General features: G+C 37.4%; 1 protein-coding gene across 6 annotated transcripts in view; it reads right to left on the bottom strand.

Annotated features, from left to right (window-relative positions):
* CDIN1 (CDAN1 interacting nuclease 1) overlaps window positions 1–26788 on the bottom strand; it is a 232996-nt gene that overhangs the window by 97560 nt on the left and 108648 nt on the right. For 5 of the 6 annotated variants that reach the window (XM_067742399.1, XM_067742408.1, XM_067742395.1 and 2 more), the window contains exons 9-10: window positions 20605–20670; window positions 19891–19996 (exon numbers count right to left, since the gene is read on the bottom strand). In XM_067742399.1, the coding sequence (XP_067598500.1) occupies window positions 19891–19996; window positions 20605–20670 (172 nt within the window). Of the gene's footprint in view, window positions 1–11116; window positions 11283–19890; window positions 19997–20604; window positions 20671–26788 lie in introns of all 6 variants that reach the window. The other variant, XM_067742403.1, reaches the window with a different exon arrangement.

The raw sequence follows: 26788 nt of genomic DNA, 5'->3' as shown, positions 1-26788 counted from the left end.
TGACACCAACCTTGTAATAAAGCTAAAGTTTAAAAAATTAGTGTCTTTGGCAATAACAGCCAGACTGAACAAATCTTAATACTGATTGTTTGACCATCAGAAGCCTGCCACTTCACAAAGTATTAGTGTTGATAAGAGCTACGAGCTATCAAGCTTAAATAATAAAACCTAAATGACTCTAAAGTCAAAATGTTCACAGAGAACGTCCTGTGGCAGATTACTTCTGGTTGATAAATGACAAATCTTAGAAAAATAGTGGGGGAAGGACAACTTTTTCTAGCAACACAACCCACATAGTCTCATAATGTCAGCGTCTAAGGCCTATCCATGACAAATTAAAATCTTCTTTATTTCACTAATAATGTCAGTCATCACAGGAGCTGGGCAGTTACACTTTGACAATTCAGATGTAAATCCTGGGTTGCCTATGAGTATTCATGACAAAGGCATATTTATCATTTAAAACAAAAGGACGTGACTTCTTGGTGTTCATATCAAAGACCAGTGATGGATGAGGCCGTGCTAATCAAAAGACAGACTAGAAAGAACACAGATGTTTGCTACTTTGATTAAGAAAAGACTATTCCCTCCCCTGAAACTTCCCCAATACAGTCATTTCAAATTGTTTTAAATGTATAATTTAAAATAGATATCTAAGAATTTAAAATTCCCAACTATAGCTCTTACAAAAAATAAACACCAGCTTTCATCCAACCTCAAATTATAAAAGCAAAATTCTTCAAACCAAGAAAAGATCAAACTACCAGAGAGTAATAGTTCCTCAGATGTAACCCACTGAGAGATTTCCACAATTGGTATTATCCTTCTCAGTTATCATTTTCAATGCAGAAAATGAAGAGAAAGAAAGTCTATCATCCCAAACTTTTATAAATAGCACAACTGTGAGCTGAAATCAGTGTGGGGAACTATAAGGAGAGCAAGGTTTAAGACATTTTTACCATATTTGTTTCTGACCGTTATGTCTTTGATTTTTGTTCCAAATGCTTTACAGGTTGAAAAGCATTTAAAAATAGCTGTTGTCTAGATTTTAAGGATTTATTAAATTAATTAATAATTAAATAATTCTGGTGAGTCAAGCATTCATCACCATTTTGGATGAGAGAGACCAAAAGTAAGTATGGCATTAAAAAAAACCAGATATTTAGAGCTGGAGCTATCGATAGCACTTTCTCCCATTCCACTGATGAAGAGCTATCATCAGGTCTGGCTAATAGAAATCCAATTTACAAGGCCCTGCTCGTTTGAGTGCCTTTCAAGATGCACAGGATTGGTAACCCTTCAGACCTGCAAACAAATGCCTCTCTTCCAGGGCAGAACTATTTTAATGTTGGTTACTGGGAAGTCATCACTGCAAGGTCACCTTGAAGAAGTGCGGGTGGTGGGCGGTGGAGAAAGCCTACTTTGTAAGTGATCTGTTTCCTGCCAATTTTCCTTGCTGCTTTTCAATCCCAGTGAAGCACACTTGTTGTTGATAAGCTTTTCAGAGTGGTGTATGATAAAACAAAACATAATATAAAGCCATATGGAAGGAAAGAACTACTTATGCAATTAAAAGAATTCTTGGGTAGCTTGGTGTCATCAGGTAAAATGCTAGGCAGGCAGCTGATGTGCAAGTTTCCCTTTTTGGTAGCATCATCTTCCTCCCCAGATGAGGGAAACATCAAAATCACATAGTCTCCTTGCACCCACATCCTCTGTGCTTCTTGTATGGAAAATTTGTGTCACATCAAATGTGTCACTAGTTTTTTAGACCAGCAAGGGCATTCCATTTTACACTACTGAGTTGCATCCATATGTTATCAGGGTTTACTTTTCATTAGCTGTAGTAACTACTATATGTCCTACTTACAGTGGGCATGTCCTCCTTTTTAAGTATATATCTGCTTCTCACAGAGGGAATTAAGAGTTGAAAATTTCAGAGGGCTTAGCATTCAATATATTAAGAGGTATTTATAGAATAACAAAAATTTTTCACCTCTGGCCCTTTTATGAAAAATTTACTGGATGCCTAATACATTTAATATTCAGTAGCATGTGAGAATAATTTTTATGCAACTCTAATAGTTAGAAAGATAGATAACTCAATTATTAGATCATCTATCAAAATATTCAGATGTATAAGAGGCTACTAAAAAGATTGATGACTGAGAAAGTCCACTGATTCTCTAGCCATCATATTCATGCATTTGGCCAGACAACATTTTTCGCTGCCTTCACAAGCAAGCTTCATTACCCATCACTCCACTGAAAAGAGTTTATTATGAGGCTGCCATCTTGGCAAGACTATTATTTAGATGATAAATGCTGAGGGGAAAAAAAGTGTGTCTACTTTTTTTTTTTTTGAGAAAAAAGATGAGCTTTTCTGACAGATAAAACAAACAGCATCTACATTTCTAATTAACTTAAATTTGGCAGATACAAATATAGGTCAGTTAAAGCTATGATGTTATCTTCTGTCTGAATTTTACCCTTAATTTGTAAAATGTAAATTAACTAATTAGACGAAAAACAGCATGATTAGTGACAAAATGCTTCATCTGGGTCTTTGCTTCCTGACATTTATGATCAACTATAATGAATTATTGCTTTTTAAAATAATTGATATTTTTTTTTCCTCACCACAATGAAAGAAATTTTACTAAGAATTTATAAAAGAAGGCCAGGAACTTAGCAAAACAACAGAACTTTGTGGTGTACTTTCTGAGGAAAAGATGTTTGTAAAACGGTTTAATATTAGAAACAATCGGGTTAATTTATGCCTGTGTACCTGGGGTGAATTCAAAGGAAAGAAGCGTATGGACATTGTCACTAATAAATCCAGTAAAAGGACTGTCAGGACTTAACCCTTTCCCTGTCATTTCAAATAGATTTGCTGTGTACTCAAAGCAATTTGTGAGAGTGTGTGTGTGCACGTGCGTGCATGCACACCTGCGTGTACCCGCATGCTGGATGCGGGGGTCACAAGGTTTCATGGAGAACAGTGAGAAAACAGAAAAGAATTTGACTACTTGAGTTTCAGCAGGAAAACCTGTCAGTGTGAAGTAAAATTAATCCATGTAATAGTTAAGTGAAAAGAGGTTTTCACTATTCCTATGTAAAGACTCTACAACGAGAAGTACAACTGCAATGTCAGATATAGGTGTCAATTGAAAATTACGTAAAATCCTGAAAGTTAAGGTCTGGGGGTTGTGGGGTGTGGCCACACTTTGGCACAGTGGAGCCTGTATGACTGGGCTCTGGGCAGGCAGATCAGGATCAGGGCTGTCAGTTCTCAGAACACACAAACTTAGAGGTCTAACCTGAATGAGGAATATCAGGAAATTGGAGCTGAAGCCTGGTGGTAACCTAGGTAGGAGATGAAAGTGCTTTGTCAGTACTGGGGACTGGTTTTGAAAGGGTGAAGAAAATAGAAAGGGAAACAATTCCAACAAAGATATATGATGCTCAGGGTGCTACTGGAAAGTTCAAAGTTTATGCAAGATAGGTAATAGTTTGAAACAATTAAGTACTTCAGAATTTCTGTCTCAATTTTAGGCATGCCACTAAAATACCTATCTTGGACAAAAGTATCTTAATATGGCAGACAGTTATCACATTTGGAAATAATATCACTGAAATACCTGAATACTCTTTTCCCCATATTATGACAAATACATAAAACTTTTTACATTTTGCAAAGTGCAATCTAAATGCTTAGAGAATATTATTCCACTTTATATTTACTAGCTGTGGAGACAGCAAGAAAATCTTTCTGAATAGCCGCTCCTGATTAAAAAGTACTTAGCTTATTACTTTTATATTTTAGAAATTCATTAGTGGTAAACATTTTTCTTTCCATCCCCACATCACCATGATTTTGCATTAAGAAATAAAACGGGTAACTAGTCAAAGCTCCTCTTCACAGTACACAATCCTAACATAGAATGCCTTTATACATGACAGAAAATTCTCTTGACAGCTCTCTGGTTTCCACCTAACTCTTCAACCTCTTAACACATGATATACCTCTGAGGCAACTACTTCAAAAGCTACCTAAGATTTACCTGTATGTACATTAATTTTGCACTGTAGAGGTAATCCTCAAACATGTGAACTCCAATAAATTGGTTTCTATCGCAGAGGTGAAGACTGCAAAACATATTAACAGCACAGAAATCTCCTAATTTGTTTAGTTTCAGTCTTTCGAGCATTAACAACCTCCATTCCCATTTATCATTTTGAAAAACAAATTCATTTGAATTAAAAGCATGAATTGGCCTAAGTAAAGAGTTCAGCTTGATGGTAACTGGAAAAACAAAGCTCGAGAAATTTAAAAAGCCATAACTTATGTTCACTTAAAATTTGTAATATTTCTATAGGGAAGGCAGCATTTCATGTTTGAGGAGTAAGTTTATCTGTGGAGGAGAAGAAAGGCAAAGAGAGCAATGCAATGAGTGTCAGGTACTCTGTCCAGACCTGAGTCCCTCAGTATTGCAGGAAGGTCAGATCCTTTCAGCATTGTACCGGTGTGTCAAAATATGTCAACAAACCATCATACCACAGGAAGAAGAATGACCTTTCAGTTCTTCATGTTTGGGCTGCCTGTGGAGCTTTGGACGTGGGGAATGCATGAATGGTTTTCCTAGCTGCTTGACAAATGCAACTCCCGAGGTTTCTTTCAAGTGTGATTGTTAAAAGCCCCGGGTTCTTACATTTTGATACAACTTTCTCAACCCGTATGACTCATGATGGAAACTGACGTTAACTATCAATACTCCAAATAATCAGATTCAATGCAACTAGGCTAAAATTACTTTATAAATGTTTAAATGTGAGAGATGAAGGTTGAGAGTCAGTAAATTTAGAAATAATTATATTCACTGTAAGAGTAATACTTGTTAATCAATTCTCTAGGCTTTATTATAGATGTCATTATAACACAGTTGTCTTCTTTCTCTCCCTGTCCATAAAACTAGGTGTTTCTCTACTCTCCCCTTCTGGGAAAACCTACTTTGCCTATTTCTACTGCAGATATCCCTAAATGAATCTTTCTCTGGTCCATCACTTGGACTCCCATCCCATAACCCAGTTGCCTTTGGACATTTCTAATCATCGCAACTGAAGTAATCACTAACCTAGGTTATTTTCCACTCCCAGTTCCTTAAGAGCATCATCGTTCTCCCCATGGCCAATATCAAAACCTCAAAGTTATCTCTGTTCCGCACCGCCCAATACAACAACATTTAGTTACTTGCCAAATTCTTTCTTATCTCTGTAAGTCTACACAGGCTCCTTCCATTTCCACTGCCACCATTATCATTTGGGAATTAATGGAGTGTTTCAATATGGATGACTGGAATAGCAATTGTGTTCCTCTTCCCAACTTCTTGCTTCTGTCCACCCTGAGCATTGCTACCAGAATATCTATCCTAAAGTGGCCTGATCATGTCACTCTTCTGTTCAAAAATCTCCCCTGGCTTTCCAGCTCTGTGACCTTGACCTGGGCACTTAACTTTTCTATGCCTCAACTTTCTCATATGAAATGAGGATAAAATACCAGTATCGACCTCATAGGACTATTATGTGGATTGAAGAGGATAATACATATAAGTGCTTAAACCAGTCCCTCGAACATAGTTGGTGCTCAGTGTTGGCTATTTTTGTGATTTATGTACATGTTGTTTCCCTATTAGACTGAATTAAATTCCTTGAAGGCAAAGTTAGGTTTTGCTCATTTTTGTACACTCTGAAATGCATAATATACCACCTCTACATAGAAGGAACTCAGTATCTACTGAATCCAGTCATGTATCTGTCCTACTACTTATGGACCACTTTGCTAGAATGTGCTGAATTAGAAATATATAGTGGTAAAAATATTTATTTCGCATTAAACAATGAAAGGCAATTGGGGCTGATCAAGTATTTTGCTCTAGTGTTGAGTTCAGTATGGTTTTATGTACCTGACCTGTGCACACAACCAATGACTTCATTTTCACCATTTTCATAATCAATATACAGTGCTCTGAAAGTATTACAGCCAAAGCCATCAAGGACAACTGTGACAGCCTCATATTTACAGAAGTTGATGAGCTTTGAATTAAAAAATCCTCTTTTCTAAATAAAGGAATTTTGCATGAATTTTGAATTTATGATCACTTGAAGTGAGCTATCAGGGATGCTATAAGACTGAATTTAAAATGGGGATGTGGTGATGATTAGCAAAGTTGCCAGAAACAAAAGGGAAGGAAATGGCAATAAGGAGAAGCAGGAAGGGGTTAACAAGGTACCTTGTTGGTAGAATCTTTATGAGAAAATAAGGGTGAACAAAACACAGGAAGCATCTCAATGTAAGTGATTCAGGAAGGGAAGGGAGTAAAACAAGAAAGTAGAATTCACACAAATCATAAAAGTACACTAAGAATATAAAGGAGAGAGCAAGAAAAAGAAAAACATAAGTGAATATAAGTGACATGTTAATGGATAAACAGAATTCATATAGGAGGTCTAATTTTCACAAGAATATGACTTCCAGGGTCAATTAGAAATTAGAGGGAAAGGATGCTTACCATGGCCATTATGTATCCATATATATTTCTGTTTTATGAGAAGAAGAGTATGAGACATGAAAATTATATGCATGGTTCATTTTCCATACTCCACATGTGTGGGAAGAGAATAAGCAAGGGTAAACTAGGGCAATGCCGCCTCATCACCTATAAAAGTCACCCATCCCAGGAGATTCTTGAATGATACGTAATAGCAGAAGATGGTCAAAAATGGAAAACATGTGTCTCTTACATATAGAGGGGGTGAAAAGCCATAACTTCCGTGAACAGGGTCCTATCTTACCAAAAGATGGCTAGCTTTATTTTAGTCTAAGAGGCAGCAGAAGCCCTTGGTGAGTGCTATCAGAAGATGACCAAAGAAAGCTGCTTTCTAACAACCATAAGCTTATTATCCACTTTTTGGCCTTAACGAAATGAAAAGACTTCCTTTTGTTGGGCAAAAAGTAGTGACTGAAAATCCCATTCCAACTCTCAGAAGCCTGGGAGAAGGAGAGAATATATGGATGTCTATTTGAAGGAGCGATATCAAAAGAAATAAACTTGAAGGTTTGCACAGTACTCTCTCATAGTTAATGCTTAAGGAAATTTGTTTAGGATGACAATGAAGTCTAATGCAGCATAAGTAAGATTACAAGGTTAATGTTAAACAAGACAAACTGGTTTATAGTACGTTAAATTACGTGTTAAAAACCATAATTGAGAGGACGTCTACTTGGATCCAAGATGAGGTAACAGGGACTGTATTTATCCTCCTGCTGGAAATAACTAAAAAGCAAAATAGATAACAACAGACAGCAAGCAGTGAGGGACAGTGACCCCTGAATGATGGAAAACAAAAGAAGCGAGCACTTTGATTTCCCCAGCTTGCTGCCTGGAGAGAGTTTCCAGGAGGCAATGTGGGGAGGAAGAACCTTCTCAGAGTTGAGGAGATGGAGCTGGGGGAATGGGAAGACCAAGCAGTTAAAGATTTTGTCATAAAACAAGTCTCAGTAATTTTAAAAGGATTCAAGTTTGTTTCTGACCTCAATGGAATTAAATTAGAAACCAATAACAGAAAGCTATGTGAACAAGTTCCAAATACTTGGGAACAAAACAGCATGCTTCTAAATAGCCTGTGGGTCAAAGAAGAGATAAAAATAAAAATCAGAAAGTATTTGGAACCAAATAAAATAAAAATACAACATATAACATTTTGTGTAATACAGCTATAGCAGTACTTTGAGGCAAATGTACAACACTAAACTGCCTATATTGGGAAGAAAGAATGGTTTCAAATCAATAACCTCAGGCTTCCACCTTAGGAAACTAGACAAAGAAGAGCAAGTGAAACTGAAACTAAACAGATAAATAAATAATACAGATTAAAAATCAATGAAAAAGAAAAAAGAAAACCAACAGGAAAAAGTCAATAAAATGAAATATTGGTTCTTTCAGAAGACCAGTAAAATTGATAAACCTCTAGGCAGACTGATCTGGAAAAGTAGACAAAATTATCAATATCAGGAATGAAAAAGGTGACATCACTATAGATTCTACAGATATTAAAAGAATATGGGAGTATTTTGAATACATTTATGCTAATATATTCCACAACTTAAATAAAATGAATAAACTCTTTAAAAGACACAAAGTATCAAAGTTCACTCAAGAAAAAAATAGATAACCTGAATCCCTGTATCTATTAAATAAATCAATTTTGTAGTTTAAAATCTTCCCACAAAAGAATAGCCCCAGATTATCTGACTGGGAAATTCTACCCTGTAGTTAATGAAGAAGTAGTAACAATTCTACACAAACTTTCCAGAAAACTGAGGATAAGGGAATACTTCCCAACTCATACTACAAGGCCACCATTACTCTAATACCAAAACCAGACAAAAAGTTTAGAAGGAGAAGCAAATCACAGACCAATCTCACTCATGAATGCAGATGCAAAAATTCTTAACAAATTTTTAGCAAATCAAATATAACAAAATATAAAAAGGATATTGCTTCATGACCAAGTGGGGTTTATCCCAGGATGCAAGGTTGGTATAACATTCAAGAATCAATCACTGTAATTCACCATATTAATCAATTAATTTAAAAATATCCATATGATCACCTTAATAGATGCAGAAAAAACATTTTGACAAAATCCGACACCTATTTTGATAAAAACTCTCAGCAAACTAGGAATAGAGGGAGTTTCCTCAAACCTAAAAGGCATCTACAAAAACCTATAGCTAATATTATTCTTAATGGTAAAAGATTAAATGCCTTTCCCCCAAGACCAGGAACAAGGTGTACACATTTACCACTATTCACCTTTGTATACGAGATTCTAGGCAGTGCAATTTAAAAAAAAACCCAAAAACGCATCCAAATTGAAAAAGGAAGCAAACTGTCTTTATTCATAAACAACATGGTTGTCTATATAGAAGATCCTATGGCATCTACCAAATAAGTAAAGTATTAATAAATGAGTTTTACCCACTTGCACAATGTAAGATCAATACACCAAATCAACTGTATTCTTCTATTTTAACATGATAAATTGGAAATTGAAACAAAAAAAAATCACTTCCTATAGAATCAAGAAATATAAAATACATAGGGTTCCAAATTGATCTATAAACTCAATGGGATGCCAATCAGAAGTCCAGCAGATTTTTTTAGGAATTTATAAGTTGATTCTAAAATTCATATGGTAATGCAAAGGACCCAAAATAGACAAAAATAACTTGAAAAAGAGAAATGAAGTTGGAGGACTAACACTACCTGTTTTCAAAATTATGTTATAGTAATCAATACAGTGTAGAATTAGTATAAAGATAGACAAATTGGCCAACACAACAAAATAGGGAATTCAGAAAAAGGCCCACACATATATGATTAATTGATTTTTGACATATGTGTAAAGGCTATTTAGGGGAGAAAGGATAGGCTTTTCAACAAATGGTTCTGGCACAACTGGATATCCACATCCAAGAAAATAAACTTCAAGCTATACATCACGCCATACATAAAAATTAACTGAAAATGGATGCTAGACCTAAATGTAAATATATAATTATAAATCTTTTAGAAGAAAACAAGGGTAAAATCTCTGTGATTTCTTTAAGTCTTTAAATCTGTAAGATTTCTTAGATATGACATCAAAGGCATAATAAAAGAAAAAATCTGGTAAACTGGACTTCATTAAAATTAAAAACTTCTGATTTTGAAAGCCACTGTTAAGAGAATGAAAAGACAAGCCACAGACTGGAAGACAATATTTCATATCTGACCACATATCTGATAAAGGACTTAAATCCATGATATTTTTTAAACCTACCAAAACTCAATAATAAGAAAACAATTCAACTAAAAAATGAACCGAAGATTTGAACAGACGCTTCTCCAAAGGAGACAAATAGATAAAAATAAACCTATGAAAAGATTCTCAATATCATTTGTCATTACAGAAAAACTAAAATCACATGGAGACACTATTACACAACTATTAGAAAGTTTGAAGTTAAAAAGACTGACCGAAGGGAGCACCTGGAACTCCCATAAACTGCTGATGGGAACATAAAATGGTACAACCACTTTGGAAAACAGTTTAATCACTTTGAAAAAGGTAAAAATCCACTTACTACATGTCCCAACTATTTTATTCCTATGTATTTGCCCAAGGGAAATGAAACCATACAAGATTTTTACATGACTGTTCATGGAAACTTTATTACTAATAGCCAGAACTAGAAACAACTTAAATGTCTATCCACAAGTGAATGGATAAACAAACAGTGGGACAGCCACACAATTGAATACTTGCCAGCAATGAAAAAAATGAACTCTTGATATGTTCAACAACATGGATGAATAATGAAATAGTTACATTGAGTGAAAAGAAAAAGCCAGACAAAAGAGTATATGCTGAATGATTCCATTTACAGAAAATGTAAACTAATGAACTATCTTTGTCACTATCTTTGTCATGGTGATAATTTTACGAGTTTATACATATGTTAAACTTGTCAAATTATGTACTTTAAATATGTGCAGTATATTGTATGTCAACTATATCTCATTAAAGCTGTTTTTAAAAACACCATTACTTATTAAAACAGACTTTTTACATGCTTTCTTTTTTCTGTACCATATATAAAAAAACTCTGATTCTGTAGATTTCAAATACAACAATTTAGGGGTTGTTATGTTCTGGGCGCATAGGTATGTATATCTGACAGGATTTTATATTAATCCTACAGATGTGCATTTTGAATATACAATAAGGAGAGCAACAGAGAACGTCTGGCCCATTTTCTTGAACCACATGAAGGTGAATATCTACACCTCATATGCTGGAGAGGTTTTTAGCTTCAGCTTAGCAAACCCATTAAGTGAGTGGTCCCCAACCTTTTTATCACCAGGGACCGGTTTCATGGAAGACAATTTTTCCAAGGACCAGGGCTGGGGGGGGATGGTTTCGGGATGATTCAAGTGAATTACATTTATTGAGCACTTTATTTCTATTCCTATTACATTGTAATATATAATGAAATAATTATACACCTCACCATAATGCTAACAGGAGGCAGAGCTCAGGTGGTAGTGCGAGTGATGGGGAGCAGCTGTAAATACAGATGAAGCTTCGCTCGCTTGCTTGCCCGCCGCACCTTCTGCCGCTTACCTCCTAACAGGTCACGGACCGGTACTGGTCCATGGCCCAGGCGTTGGGGATCCCTGCATTAAGTGACAGAGTAAGTAGCCTCTTATAACAGATTTATCACTATGACTGACATTAAGCTGCATGGTGGAGCAGAAAGAACACAGGTATGAGTTCAGAGGGGGACCTGGGTTCAGGTTCTGTCTTTGCAATTTACTGCCTCAGTCCTCACTATGAGGCCCTCAAAGGCAGAGACCAGATGCCAAGAGACTAACAAGTGTCTGTGAAGTGTTTGCTGATCTGAACCAGTATTCCTCAATAAAACTCTTCTTTTTCTTATGAAGACTCTATGTAGAAGCATCTAAGCTAGGAATGCTGGGGATAGCTGGCAAATGAAGGCCAGGTAAAGAAGTGGACTTCAACCTGATGCAGGTCAACGTCATCATCAGAAGTTTTCAAAACGAAACAAAAAAAAACCTCCTAAGGTCCAGGCTCCACCACACGCCAATTAAATCAGTTCTCCAGGGATGAATTTCACATCAATATTTAAAAAGTTCCAACCATGTGATTTTAATACATGGGAAGTTTGAGAATCACTGCCCTAAACCCCAAGCCCTTTTAGCAGCAATTTCAACCTGAACTCCATTATTCCAAAATTACTTTCAAAGATGAACTCTGTATCCTTGGGCTCCTGACTCTGTGCTCCTGAGTCACTTCCTTTATTTTTCTCTTACACTCTCTGGACAATCATAATGGCTGTGTTTCCATCCCTAGAATGGACATCCAATCATTTGTTTCTTGGTTTGATTTGTGGTAATACTTCTGAAACATATGTGATTCATATTAACTCTATCATAATAGCTCAGCAAGAAGAGTTATGCTTTCAACAATTCTTTGGTCCCCTGGAATTGGGAAACTGGTCAATAGGCACCATCCCTCCCCAACTAAAAAAAATCTTGTATATGCTTGAAGGTAATATCAGACAGACATCTTTCTGAGAAACTGTGATTCACTGACATTTCCTTATAAGCCTATTTTCTTTCCCTTTAATCCATGATTAACTCATTCCAGTTATCTCAACCACTATCTCTTTATTGCAAATACCACTTCAACGGCCTAAGACAACATTTCTATTCCTCATTCAGTTTTGTATTTAAAGTCAACACTGAAAACAATTAACAATGGCAGAAAATATGAATTCTGTGGTGGGCAAAGTTCTTGCTATTCATACTCCAAATGCAGAAAAAAATGGTACTTAACCATTATGAGAACTCATAAAAGTACTATCTACACAGAAGACACTTCCTTCGTCCTTTTAAAATATTTCTAGGTCACTCCAGCTAATAACAGTGCCAGGTATTTCTCTGGAACAATGAGATATCAGTATCTCACAACCAGCACCACCGTAAGAGATGGAAAAGCAAATTATTATATTTTTACCTTCAGAGAGGCCCTCTCCAGTGCATTTGCTAATTATTAGTCAATCTGTCTCTTGCTGCTGGTGATGACTGCTTGTTAGTATACGGCAGCAGTGCCTTCTGAGGCTGCTGTAATTGAAGGTTTGCAAGAGCTTCTATAGCTGAGGCACATTCTCCAACCTAAGACAGATGTGATCAGCCTTGTTGTTAACAAGACTGAAATAACTGGAAATCTGTGATTTGGTTAATTGCAGGCTTCCTGGAAGTACCTTCATACAGGAAAAACTTTTGGACATCCTCTGAAAAATACCTTCCTTAACTCTAACTGCTTGGCAGCCCCATTCTAAATGCCTCGCCTCTCAAGTTAGCACAGCCCAGAGAAACCCAGAGAAAGCAATCACTAAACCATTGAGTAAATAACCAATCTTTAAAAAGTACTTAGAGGTAAGAACTAAAGTCAAATCGATTCTTGTGGTAGAAGGTATTAGCTTACCATTGCCTCTAGGAGGGTAGACTCTCTGGAGCCAAAGGTTCAAAAATCCCACAGATGGAACTCAGCTCTTCATCTTTTCAGTGAGACATCGATGTGATCAAGCCCATATTTCCTCTGGTGCTCATCTCCCCTCATATCCTAACATCAGCACAAGAAATGACTTTGGAAGACAAATATACTCGCTTCCTTTGATACCTTTAGTCCCAGTCAAGAGGGGTCCATGGCCTGGACCCAAACTTTAGAGGATTCTGCTCTGGCCTCTTCTGGTTGTACCGCAGCCCATGGGGTGAGGAGTCTGCAGAGCACAGGGGACATCTTCACCTGATGTCTGTTCCCTCCAATACCTTTCTAAGTCACACTCCATGTTACCAGGGACCTCAGAACTTCCTGATCAAATAGTCCTGAGACCACTCTCAGGGCCTGCCTGTTTGATAAGAGGGCAGACCACCAGAGTGTGCACCTCTGGCCTGAGAGATGACCAAGGGCAGAGGTTTGAAGGTATCAATACATGGAGCTTGGATGTACAGGCTGGGCTGTGCTTAAAACCTTCCCAGGCGTAGGACAGAGCCAAAGGTGATAAGAAAAGGGAGATGGGCTGTGCAGTGGCAGCACCTATTCCTACACTGCCATATGCAGCCTGGATCTCCGAGAAGTCCAGGAATTCTTAATGCAAATCTGAACTCCCAGATCTTCATGCAGGATAAAACAGATTTTATTTACTGTCTGTTAACTTGATACACAACCTTAAATATTTGGGCACATTGTATATAGGCCTCCAATCACACTCTTGTCCCAGGCCCCCAAGTGTTAAGGTGGGCCCAGTTTTACGCAGCCCTAAAGAAACTAGAGAATAGCTTCTGCTCAGGATTTTCAAGGCATTCCATGTCAAATATCAAACAAGAGACCTTGCTAAAGTTTTGTGAAAGCAAATAATCAATATAAGATTAAAAATACTTGCCTAAAAACTTCATAAAATGCATTTGCCACTTATCGGTTATTTTCTATTTTAAACCTCTATGTAAATAAACACGCTATATTTCATGATATAGATCTGCAATAGTCTATACATCTGAAAAGTCTATAAAAGTTCTCTAGAAAAATGAGGTATTTTTCTCACTGTCCTTAGAGCGGCATTCTCACAGAAAAAATTTTGGTCTTATTGTGTTTTAATGTCACAATGTCTAACAAAATCCTTAATGGTTGATTCAAAATGTTGTTGTCTGTTATGCGTCAGGAAATCCATTCATATATTTATTTGTTCAATAAATATCTACCGATCACCTACTGGCACCTCTGTGCCAGGCATTCCACCAGCTTCTGGGCATTTGATGTTGGATAAAACAAATAGGTAAGACGTAACTCAATATATTAACTGGAGGAGAGTGGCAAGTAAACAAGCAATTACAATATTTGACAAATGCTATGAACTTATTAGAAGAACACAGGAGGGGCAGTGAACGCAATCATGAACTGCAGGAAGGTTTCCCAAAGAGATGTCAGTCAAGCTGAGTGCTGAAGTTAGCCGAGTAGGTGTTTATCTGGCAAAGAAGGAAATTAAAACATCTACTCAGAAGACTTCTAAATTCTATCAGACAGTGATCCACAGGAAAAAGAGACAGAGGAGAGTATATCTGTTGACTGCCAAGCACTGTGAACGTGCTTTATATGTATTAAATAACTGCTCTGCACAACAATATGGTGAAGAAGGTGTTATCAACCTCATTGCGTTGAGGAGAAAACAAAGGCTCAGGGACTTTAAGCAAGTTGCTCCCAGTCATGGGACCAGAGAGTGGCACAGCCTGGATTCAAACCCAGGAACAGGATAGGTTCCTCCCATTACATCAAGGATCACTAAACTGGAAAATCATGCTCAAACAAAACTTTGCCTTATTCTTTCCAGTCAGTAAGCTTAGATCTTCTTTGAGAGGAGAGAGGTATATCTACCAAGCGCACTTTAGTTTTAAATAGATTCCACTGATGACAGTGTGTCAGAATGTACCCAGAATGGCAGATGACAGGGCTGAACTTAACAGCTGAGATTTCCATGTTCTTGACTCAGTGCTGTTGGGCGTTGTTCATGCGCTGTATGGTTGCATGTGGTTCTTTGTAATTTAGAGTCATCAGTATTTTCATCCAAACAGACCCACTTTATCTCCAACCACTCAAGTGAGCACAGGGTGTCTGCTCCTGCTTCTTTGAAAGGCCACAAGTTAGAACCCATGTATATTCTGGCCTCACATTGTAGAATTAGTTTCTTCTTTACCTGTCACCATCTCAATAAGAAAATAAACTTAGTAATGTAGGTCAAATTGTCAAAGAACCCACCTTTTGACTAGACAAGTAGGACGAGAAGGTATTTTTTGTTTCCAACTGCATAAGGAAATAAGTTTTTTTATTCAATTTGTATATATATAGACCTAAGTATATGAGATATATATACAGATATATGTAAATATATATGCATTTTCTATACAATTGTATACATAGCCCTATATAATTTGGGGCTATGTTATGGTTCAAATGCTGCTTCTCAGAGGCATTCTTTTAACTCCACAGAACTGGAAGAGTTCTGAGGAGTTCTTTAATCAGGATCGTACCTGGGATGAGGGCCCACTTGCCGAAAAGGCAGCTTATGTTCTGTACTCAATATCTGATTTTAGGGAAGGTGACTACATTGCAAAATTTAAATTTGTTTGAGGTTAATTAAGCTGGAGAAAATTCTTGAAGCTTTGATTACAAAGGAATGAAGTGCACCCTATGTGTAGTAATTAGAAATAGCAATATAAAAGGTAAAGCTCTTTCAAACCAAGTAAATTGGTGTTTGTATAAATGTTTCCAACTACTGTCTATTCATTCACTCAGGAGTAAGTATTATGTTTGGTTTTTTTTGTTTTTTGCGGTACGCGGGCTTCTCACTGTTGTGGCCTCTCCCATTGCGGAGCTCAGGCTCCGGACGCACAGGCTCAGCGGCCATGGCTCACGGGCCCAGCCGCTCCGTGGCATGTGGGATCTTCCTGGACCGGGGCATGAACCCGTGTCCCCTGCATCGGCAGGCAGACTCTCAACCACTGCGCCACCAGGGAAGTCCGGAGTAAGTATTATGAAGAAAAGTAAAGCCAAGTAAGAAGAGAGGATGACTGACGGTGATGCCTTCTAGACTGGGTGGTTAGGGAAGGCCCCCCCGAGGAGGGGAAATTTGAGCAGACACCTGAATGTCATAAAGGGCAGGCTATGTGGAGATCCAAGTGAAGACGGTTCCAAGCAGAAGGATTAGCCAGAGTGAGGGTCTTGAAGCAGAAACAAGCAGTGTAGATTCAGGGAAGACAGAGAAAGCCAGCGTGGCCAAGGAAGTATAAGAGACAGAGAGAACCTTAGGTGAGGGGAGAGGGGCAGGTGCGGACAGAATTGGGGGTGGTGAGAGGCAGATCATGGCGGGGCTCTGAATGTCACGGTAAAGAGTTTGGATTTTATTTTAAATGTGGTGGGAAGTGGCCCAATCTGATTTATGTTTTCCAAGAGTCAATTTGGCTGGGGTATGAAACACTGACCACAGGAGTGCAAGTGCTGAGTGCAAGGAGACCAGTTTGGAAGCTACAGGAATAGTCCAGGAGATGCTTACAGACACTGAGGCGGCAGCAGGTGGGGTGGTGATACAAGGCACAATTTGAGACGTGGTGAAGGTAGGGCTGAATGGACTTGCTGATGGATTGGTGATGATACTCGGGGTTGAGGATTTGGAGATATTGTGGTACCACTAGTTGAGCTTGGGAGGAAATGGGGGAGTAACAAGCTTGAGGAAGAAAGTCAAGGGTTTAATTTTGGACATGTAAAGTCTGAGATACCTATTAGATAACCAGGAGAAGATACTCAGTAGCCAGCTGGATAGATGAACAAATGTATACTCAGGGGGAATCTTAGGGCTGAGGGTAAAAATTAGGAGATGGCAGCATAGAGATGGAATATAAAGCCACAGTCTCTGGTGAGATCTTCCAGGGAACACCCAGGAAGAATGTAGACAGAAGGGGGAGGAGGGGTGAGCCCTGAGTTCCAGGGCCTTCCAGCCTAGAGCTGGGAAGAGGAAGAAGAGATAGCAAAGGAGACAGAGTGCGTTGCTGGTGTGTGGGGAAGAAACCCAGAAGAATATCTTTCGGAAGCCATAAAAAGAGCATGTTTTAATAAAGAGGGAAGGTGTGATTGGGAGCTGCTGAAAGGCTGAGTAAGAGTACTAATCTACATAAAAAGAAAACTCTTAGAGAAATATTAAACTAAAATATAGGGGCTCTGTAGTTATTTATGTGGAAAAATAGGCTTAGACAAGATTATGATTCCACAAACATTGAACAGTCTTATCATAAAATCCAATGTTTAATCTAAAAATAATGTGACAATTTTTTCATTTCACGTCTGTAAGTCAAATCATTATGCTGTATACCTTAAACTTACATAGTGCTATATAGCAATTATATCTCAATAGAACTAGAAGAAAAAAAGAAAACTAGTGTGACACTAGAAAACAGTTCTTATGTTGACTAGAGGCTTATCATACAAATAAAGCAATTAACCCAAATGCCAACCAACAGCCTCCTTGAAAGGCTACCTATAGGCGGGAAAGATTTCTTCCTCCTCTGATGAATTTTAGCTAATGCTGTGTGAGTCGTATTGAGGCCAAATATAAAAAAAGTAGGATCCCAAACTTTTATAACTGTGCTAAGTTCTCCTTCTGTCAAAATGCCTCATCACTGATAAGTCTGTATCATTATTACAACCAAAATTCTATATCCAAGTAAACGCCTCTATGTTCCATATTGAATGTTAGCATGATCCGCATTTCTTGGCCTCTCTGCAGACATTTTGTGAACTAGTGACTTTTGTACAGAGCATTCCCCCCTTGAATGATCTGGAACACTCAAAACTAAGGCTGGCTTTCCCTTACCGCACAACATGCCCTAAATGAACTATGTCCACTTAGCTGGTATACATTCAAACAATGTGTTTAGGAAATGTAAGTCAATAGTAGTGTAAATAAAACATCATTAAAATTTAAAACAGCAGCAGGCAACACAATAATCCAAAATCCAGTCCAAGTCAAACTATTAAGTTATCCATTGCTCAGATGCCCCTCCGGCCATGTGAATAATCCATAGGTCTACCATATGCGTGACTTGATTATTTAATCAGCCTCTAAAATGGGGAGGGCTAAGCACAGAGTAGCCATTCAAACAACAGTTGAGTTGTTTTAGAATGAAGATGTGCCTTTGGAATTTTCAAGTAAGCTCTACTATTTGGGATTCAAATTCTAATTGTTTCTCATAAAAGGCTTGATCAGTACCAAAGTGGGGAGACAGTCTCAATGCATAATGATTGAGCTTACCAGTTTTTAAAAAATCCCTTATCAACCTAAACTTATGCAATTTAATTTTCTTGTCATTGCTTTCCCTATAATATCAAAAATGATGCTTTCTTTACTATTTCAAACTCATCATAAAATTCCTAAAAATCTGAAATTCAATTTGTCACATTACTGCTGATTTGAATAATGGCTGAATAAAAGACAGGAAACGCTGAAGCAGCATCGATTTCTAAAACATTTTGCACTTTCCTCCTCCATCCCTGTAAAGTAAAGCTCGGATGCTATGCACAATTACACAAGAAAATCAAGAAAGCCATTACATTCAGCATTTTGTCATCATCATTGTTACCATGGCAAAAAGTGGGTTTAGTTTAGCACATCTGCTACGGGAGAGGTCCACTGGCCTTTTGTAAAGCTGAGTAACACTATAATGCCAAATTCTGTAGGCTGTCACTGTTTTTTTCCAGGGTAAGACTACTGTCCACAGATGCTACTGTCTCTCTCCTTAATGATCGGACCAATGTCACCTTATTATTGTATTCTTACAGTTGGCCAGTGACCAAGGAACACAGTTAATCTAGAAAGGTTACCCCTTGACCCACCTTCTGATCTAAGGGGTCAAAAATATGTGGTGTGAAAGCTTGGGACTCCAATAATAGCAAAGGCCAAAGTTTCAACAGTTGTACTGTAAATTACAATAGAGTTGTGCTAAAAGTAGCACAGATTTAGACGTGAGAAAGACAATGCATGATAACTAGTTGTACCCATAGTTACATTTTCTCTGAGTATCAGTTTAGTTGTCTGTAAAATGGAAATAAACGTAACTTTCTTGTGAGTATTAACTGAGATATTCTGCAAGCCCAGACACATGGTGGGTACTCAGTAATATGGCATCCTCCCCCCTCCTCCAACACCATCCTTTTCTTAACCACTGAGATCTCCATGCCTTTGGGAATGTTGGTTGAAGTTGGTAGGTAAACTATTTTCTACCACTGGAAGGTAATTTGTTTTGATCTTTCATATCGTTTGGATACTTTCCTCAGAGAGCTGAGGATAAAATATTTTTTTAAGATCTGACAGAAAGCATAACTTCCACATCAAGAGGATAAAAGTCAGTGTCAATATCATAGTATATATCACATCCTATTTTTCATATTTTAAGTGACACCAATATCATCACTGTGAATGGAAAATGGCGTCTACACTAATTTTGACATTATGCAGAGATTTTTCGTTTTAAAAAATGACGCTACATTATGAAAGCAAAGAAGCTGAAATTACCTGAAATGAATACATTAATCAAGTCTCGGTATTTACTAGAAACAAAGGCTACTAGCATTTTTACCAGCTAAACAAAATATTTTTTTCTAATGAGATTTCTGCTGAGTATCGTTTATCTTAAGAGAAAAATAATGGGGCCCTACCTGTTCCAGTAGCTCCAGAACTGGTCATGCAGGTAGGCGTGGTGGCTACATTCATCACCAAATGAGGCTTTGCTTTCAATCCAGTGAATTATGTGCCCTTCTACAGCTAAGGGACAAAGCATTACTAATATAGAGCCAAGGGAAGGGAAAATTGAAAATTTTGAACTCTGTCTGGGTCTCTCTATGCTTCACATTCATGAACAGAGGCTTAGCCCTCACCATCATCTATGGATGTAATTATAAAACAACACATCGTACATGTTCGTAACAAGGAACATTTATGCTACAATCACATCCCTTTTATTTTCGTCATTTACAAAAGTCTCTCTCCTATTCTGAGACTGCCTGTATAAGTTGACAAGTAATGTGAAAGCAAACCAAGTGAGCTTGGCTTTTCAATAGAACCCTATGTTAAAAATTCGGTACTTAGAGAAATGACTTGAAAATGGTAACCAAAATGTCTTTAGAACACATGTTTATTTCTCAAATATACACAAAAGTTTTTAAGGCATAGGTTTCTTCTAAACCTATAATTTTCTGCTATTTTAAAATAATCTTTTGCAATTATTTCCCACATTTAGATACAAAATTATCAAGCTAATCTAGATTCTCTGGTAACATTTGCTAATAACATTAACACAATTTTTCAAAGCTATGGGAAAAACACATCCCTTTTCTCTATAAACAAATGCATAGCAGAGTTTAAGGACTTACCAACGGGTACTTGTAAAATAAAGTCTGGTGTTTTGTCATAACCCTTTGCTCGGAGCTGATCTTCATCTACAGGATGAACAAATACTATTACTTATCACAGTATTCCATTAACAAGACAGCAATATAATTGCTTTTCTTCCTTAAAAATGTGTAAAAATTACTAATGCAGTCATACATGTCATTCTTATATATGCAATGCTGTGTAGGAATAAATGAACTTTCATAACAAACTGGAAGCATAGATATAAAAATGCCTCTTTGTCCCTTCTGCATTTTTATGTCTTTATTATAAACATCATTAATTCAAGCTGTCATACACTACCTTTCTTATAATTGAAGATACTCAAAATAATGAAGTATACTTACTGATTAAAAGAAAAGGCTTCTACCACCATGAATATCACTAATGTTATCAAGCCAATACTGACATTGGCCTTTATAAAACAAATGCTTTCATTAAAGCAATTAAGAAAGTTTAGTTTCAATTAGTGAAACTATTCCTACATACAAGAACATAAGAAAGAGACAAGGACAGTGAGATCCCCACAGAGAATTAATTACCCTGCTTAATACCTTTGGTCGGCTATTGTTTCTGGCATCTACCAAAGTTTTACAACTAACAATATGTAATTCTGAAAAGCCAACAGGCTTTGAGATTTTTTTCTAAATCTGTTCGATTTCTTGATCCTCTGTAAATATCAATGAGCCATTCAGGAGGAAAGGAGGCAGGAAAACAGAGTGCTTGACAAAGTTGGAAAAAACTACCTAGGTGCTTGGTTAAAAAAAAAAAAGTCCTCCAATATTTTCTAAACGCTGTCCTTGACTTCTAAAGGCATTACAATGTGATTCTGAAATGAGCAGTTCTCTGTTAGATTTTGGAGTGACCTGGTCATTCAATTCCAGACATGGCTTTCTGTCTTCACCCAACCTCAACTAATGGCCCAACCAAGTAACAAGGAAGGCTGTGTGGTCTTTTAACACCTACTGGGCTGTTGACATTGTCATGCATCCCATTCGCCTTCCTGCATCACCTTTGATTAAAATTAATGGCCCATTCTCAGTTGTTGGGTAGCTTATTTCCAATCCATTTGTCAGGCCAAGACAGTGGTTTCATGGCCAATGTTCAGAAACTCTGTTTTAGAACTCTCCTGTGTACATCCTGAAAGGTCAGCATTTTAAATGTAAATAACCTTTAAATGACAAGACACATATTTAAACTAGATATTTAAATTAAATTTGGTTACAGTTGTTATCCTTTATCCAAATTTTGAAGGACTGATGCTAGAATTTGAAACAATCTCCCCTGCTTGAAATATAAAAAATTCTAAGTTAACTGTTGAAATAAGGAAATAAAATTAATCTTACTTTAAAAACAAGAGAATTTGGAAAACTGAACTGTGGATGAACAAGACTGAAAAAATTTCTATCCTCTAAATGCATTCTGGCTACAAGAATGTTTAATGGAAAAGACATTTATTAAATCAACCCAACTGCCTTGAGCTGATGTTTCAGGTAGCTGATGAACAGTTTTAGAAGCTGGGTTGACATTAAAAAAGAGAGATTAATATTTTATTAAAACTATCCTAGCTTGATCAACCTTTGCAGATGTTCAAATCTGTTTCAGAAAGAAAAATGATTATGTTTCCGACAGCAGCGCAAAACAAAATTTCAAAGGTCACCAAGCAATCCAAATGCACACACTAAAATCCCTTAAAAGGCAGATGCTACACTCTTGTTCACTGCACCAAAATTACTAACACAATACCTACAATTTAAATTTCCTGAAGATAAACATCAGGTGAGGCTAGGAAATCTTTCCATCTTTCTGTGGAGAACCTCAAAGTACAAGAGTATTCATATGCTTTCTCCATGCCACCCCCCCACCTCCCTCCCTCTCAATATGAAGTTGATTCAATAGTAACTGTACTCAAAAGACAGCTTCTAGGAGTCTGTGTCACCACCAGATATTACACTTTTTTTTTTTTTAAAAGAGGTCATTCCACATATCGGAAGCACTATGTTATTATGTATTGGGTATCTTCTCTGTTTATTTTCTAAACCCTCACTGCCTTACCTGCCTTATTTCAATCTTCACACTATTTCTTTCAACCTAGATTTCCTAAAAAAGGAGGAGGGTACAACTTGGCAAAGTTCAGAGAAGATGAGAGTGCAAGTATAGGAAGTAGCATTTATGAACAGGTGGCCTTGCTCACCTGATCTAGGTCCCAGGAGATTTTTAAGGTCAGCCCCATCCATCTGACCTGATTTCCTGGCCTTTGCATTATGCTCCTTTCCTGGCTCCCAGACCTTCAAAGATTTCTTACCATTAGATCATTATCCAAACCATTGGGTATGGATTTAAAATTTGGTTGACCATTGGGTGGGTCAGGGTTCCAACTCTAGGATCTCGAGGTTATGGCTCGGTCATCATCCCACATGACTTCCCTTCTGCCTCCTTCTTTGTTCATTCCCTTGTCTCATTGTGTATGTGCCTGTGTCCCAAATCCCGGGCCTATTCACTGCCCCATTCTCACCACCAGCATATGCTTGGCACATATTTAAGACTCAAAAGGATAACTGAATAAAATATAAATGCATTTTTAAGAATACCCATGTCTTTTGCAAAGCCCACCTGAACTGACTTAATAATTTTCTTTCCTGATTTAAGAGACAACAAAAGTGACCCAAAGTTCAAGGTTGTATTTGATGACTTTCACTGCTGTCTTTCACCCCGGCCCCAGCTGTCTGCTCTGAGGTACATCTTGATCATCAAGGAAGGGACTACACATGGGAAGTTTTCCTACCTTCTTCTTTGGTCTGTAGTATTTTAAATAACACTGGATTTATCCATTCCTTAAAGTTTGGGCAGAATTCCCCCATAATAAGCAGTCTAGGCCTGCTGCTACTATAGTGGGTAGTTCTTTGGTTACTTTTCCCTTTTTTTTTTTTTATGGCTACTGATCTGTTTAGATTTTCATCTCTTATACAGTCAGTTTTGCAATTTATATTTTCCTTGGGAATTATAAGTTTCATCCATGTTTTTAGAGCTTTTTGTACATATTGGAACCAAGTGGTTACTTATGATTTTTTGAACTTCCCAAGTGGAAAACTGGATGTTTAAGTAACCTGCTGTTTTCTTCAAGAAAAAATGATCAGGATTAAGAAAAAAGAAAGAATAACATTAGTTAGAAAGGGAAAAAAAAGAGTAACAGCAATGTTTTAGACTAGTACTTTTAGTATAACTTCCCAGAATTGCTGGGGATCAATATGAAATCAATCTCCAAATTCTGTATACCTAACTTATTCAGTGAATGTAGCAAATATGAAGTAGGGCTCTTCTGATTTAAGGTATATTAAAAACACCTAATATATTTCATAAGTACAAGCTTGTTAATGTCATTGTTCAAGTGTTCATTATCAAAGTTAATATAAGAATATTCTCACTTAAAAGCAGACTTGTTAGCCTCTAGATCCACAAAATGTAGGGTATTTAGATAGTGTGCCTTAAGAAACAGTATTTCTGAGCTTGTAAAGTCTTCCAACCTTCCAGTTTATACATGATAAAAGAGGCCAAGAGAAGTTAAGTGACTGCCAACACCTGGGCCTCTCAAATAGCCAGATATAGACAAGAGCCCACCACAACCAAGTACTGGTTTGTCCCAACAGACCATATACCACTCTTAATTATGGCAAATATTTAAATTTGATCATGTGTAATACTTATGAAGTGGGGAAAATTTTCTCATTTTCCTCATGAAAGATTTGGAAACGCAAGAGAGGGGATGGCTATCTGTTGGATAGTATTTGGTTGACACCGGACCGAAGAGGAGCTGAACGAAATAATCACTTGATCTCTAGCCTTTTAATGATCCTTTCTTCAATGGAACTAAAAAACCAATGAAACTGCATCCACAGATAAAACTGATGTTACATTTTAAAAGACAATCCAGATCTTCATTTGTTTTTAAGTTGTCAGGCTTGCCTTTAGAGGACATTTTTAAAAAGGAATCACATATGTAAAGAACACTGTGAAAGTTTAATTTCTGGGGCCTTTTAATTACCCTCTCCTCTAAATGCCCAAAATATCCAAAGCAATTAAGTACTGATTACACACTTTCTTTTTTTAAAATAAAGGCATGATTTTGAGTCAGAGAACAAAACACATCTGAAACTAGTTAACATATACTTAAGAATCATAGCACGGCATGAGGACTGCCAAGAAGTTTGAGGTTTTCTTTTTTTTTTCTTAAAAGACTTTAAATTTAAGAAATACAGTTATTTCCCAGAGAAATTATGCAAAATTCCAGTTCATAACATCTGAAAATGAAAAGAAAAATAATATTCTGACATGGTCTTTTATCTATGAATTTGTCAAAACGTTTCTAAAATGCTAGGTTAAAATACCTCGTACAAAAAGAAACTTTTTAACACCTGTTACATTTTTACTAAATTGGGGAAGGGCAAAAAATACACATCAATACAAGTGAAAACTACAGTATATCTTTTCTACTCCAGTATCTTGTTTTTCTGGTTTTTTTCCCCCCAAAACACTGTCTCATTCAATAATTGGTGCTATGACCTTTGCATCCCATATTTTTATATTCTCTAAGAGTAAGTTTCACAGCCTTTCCAATTTAAGAAGTTAGCAGGGTTTTGGTAATAGATGTTACTATGCTATGCAAACCATCGCAAAGGTACACCGAACAGATATGCATTTAATGGGGAGAGCGATAACACAGATGAATGAAATCTTTAGAGAACCTAAAAATTTCATTACAGCCATTAGTTTTAACCTCTTCCCCCAAAGCCTCTTATCAAAGCCACTAATAAGGAATACAACTGACTGCTCTGACCTTGTCCTTTGCTTATGTCTTTAGGGGACAATACTTGTGAAAATTGAAGTGCCCTAAAGATAGGAAACAAATGGGAGGTCACAAGCCAGGACAGTGCAAAGTGAGGTAGGGTAGGCTGGCCCCTGCTGACTGGTGGCTGTGGAGACAGAGGACATGAACATGGACAACAAAAGCAAAACTCTTCCATATTTTATACTGCATCGCTCTAAATTCTTTTGGTTTAATGCCACAAAAGAAGGGACAAATCAGCATGGTAGAGTAAAAAGAATTCAGGGCAAGTTGTTGGGAGGGGGAGGGCAATAACTGTGATGAAAGGTCTGGGGCAAGTTTCCACTAAACAGAACAGGGAGACTGGATGGTCACAGAGCCCTTTCTAACTCCAAAATTTTGTGGAATGGATGAATGTTAGCCTTTGTCTGCCCCAGCTCTTTGAGGTGTAGTCACTGATGTTAAGACCCTATTGTCCCTGAACGAATCTCAATGGAGGGAGGCATATTAGCAGCTCTGAGACATAAAAGTGATCTCTACACACTGACACACACACACACAGGACCAAGGAACCAATCCAACAATAACAGTAACAGATTTGACCCCTGATGCCTTTTGGTTATGGGGAATAAAGCTCCAACCTGTAGCTAATTTTCTGTGGGGTGAGATATTTGATTTTTTCTGTCCTGTACTCTGCCCTGTCTGGCACTGCCACCTTACTCTCACAATGTGATTCTGGTGGGCGGTCCTCCCGCCCCCCTACCACTGGCCACAGGAGTGGACACTTGACCCAGAATAACTGATCAGAGCCCTTTCTAAGATTCATTATGAGGCCAACCAGAAGCACCACTGTTCCCTGGGATTAGAAACTCTTAAGAGTAAACAAATTAGCAACTGCCAGGGATCATCTTTGTTGTCTGAGAATGAAGCCAACAGGGCAAAAAAGAACACAAAAGGGAAAAAAGAGGAGAATGACACTGTTTTGTCTTCTGGATTCTAGACACACCAGAAGCAAACTTCTAGACACACCAGAAGCAAACTTCTCCTTTGGACTTCACGGGTATATCTCTGAACTAATAAATTCTCCTTTTTTGTGTGTGCATATAATCTAGTTAGACTGGATTTCTGTCACTTACAACCAAAAGTTTTAATTTATCATCAGTGGCCAGGAAAGCAGATATTGGCAGATGTGAGTTATTTAACCAGAGCAATGGTGACGGAAGAGCTGTGGGCCTGAAGCAGGAAGACTACCGTCGTTAAGCGGACAGGGTAACCTGTCTTCAAAGTTCCAAAGAACCTGTCTTTCAGCAGCATACACATGTCTGTGGTTCTTTTCTCTTGGT

Source organism: Pseudorca crassidens, chromosome 1 (assembly GCF_039906515.1).
Source record: "Pseudorca crassidens isolate mPseCra1 chromosome 1, mPseCra1.hap1, whole genome shotgun sequence".
Classification (NCBI taxonomy): Eukaryota; Metazoa; Chordata; class Mammalia; order Artiodactyla; family Delphinidae; genus Pseudorca; species Pseudorca crassidens.
The sequence above is the reverse complement of the archived record's forward strand: the minus strand, read 5'-3'. Positions and strand labels throughout refer to the sequence as shown.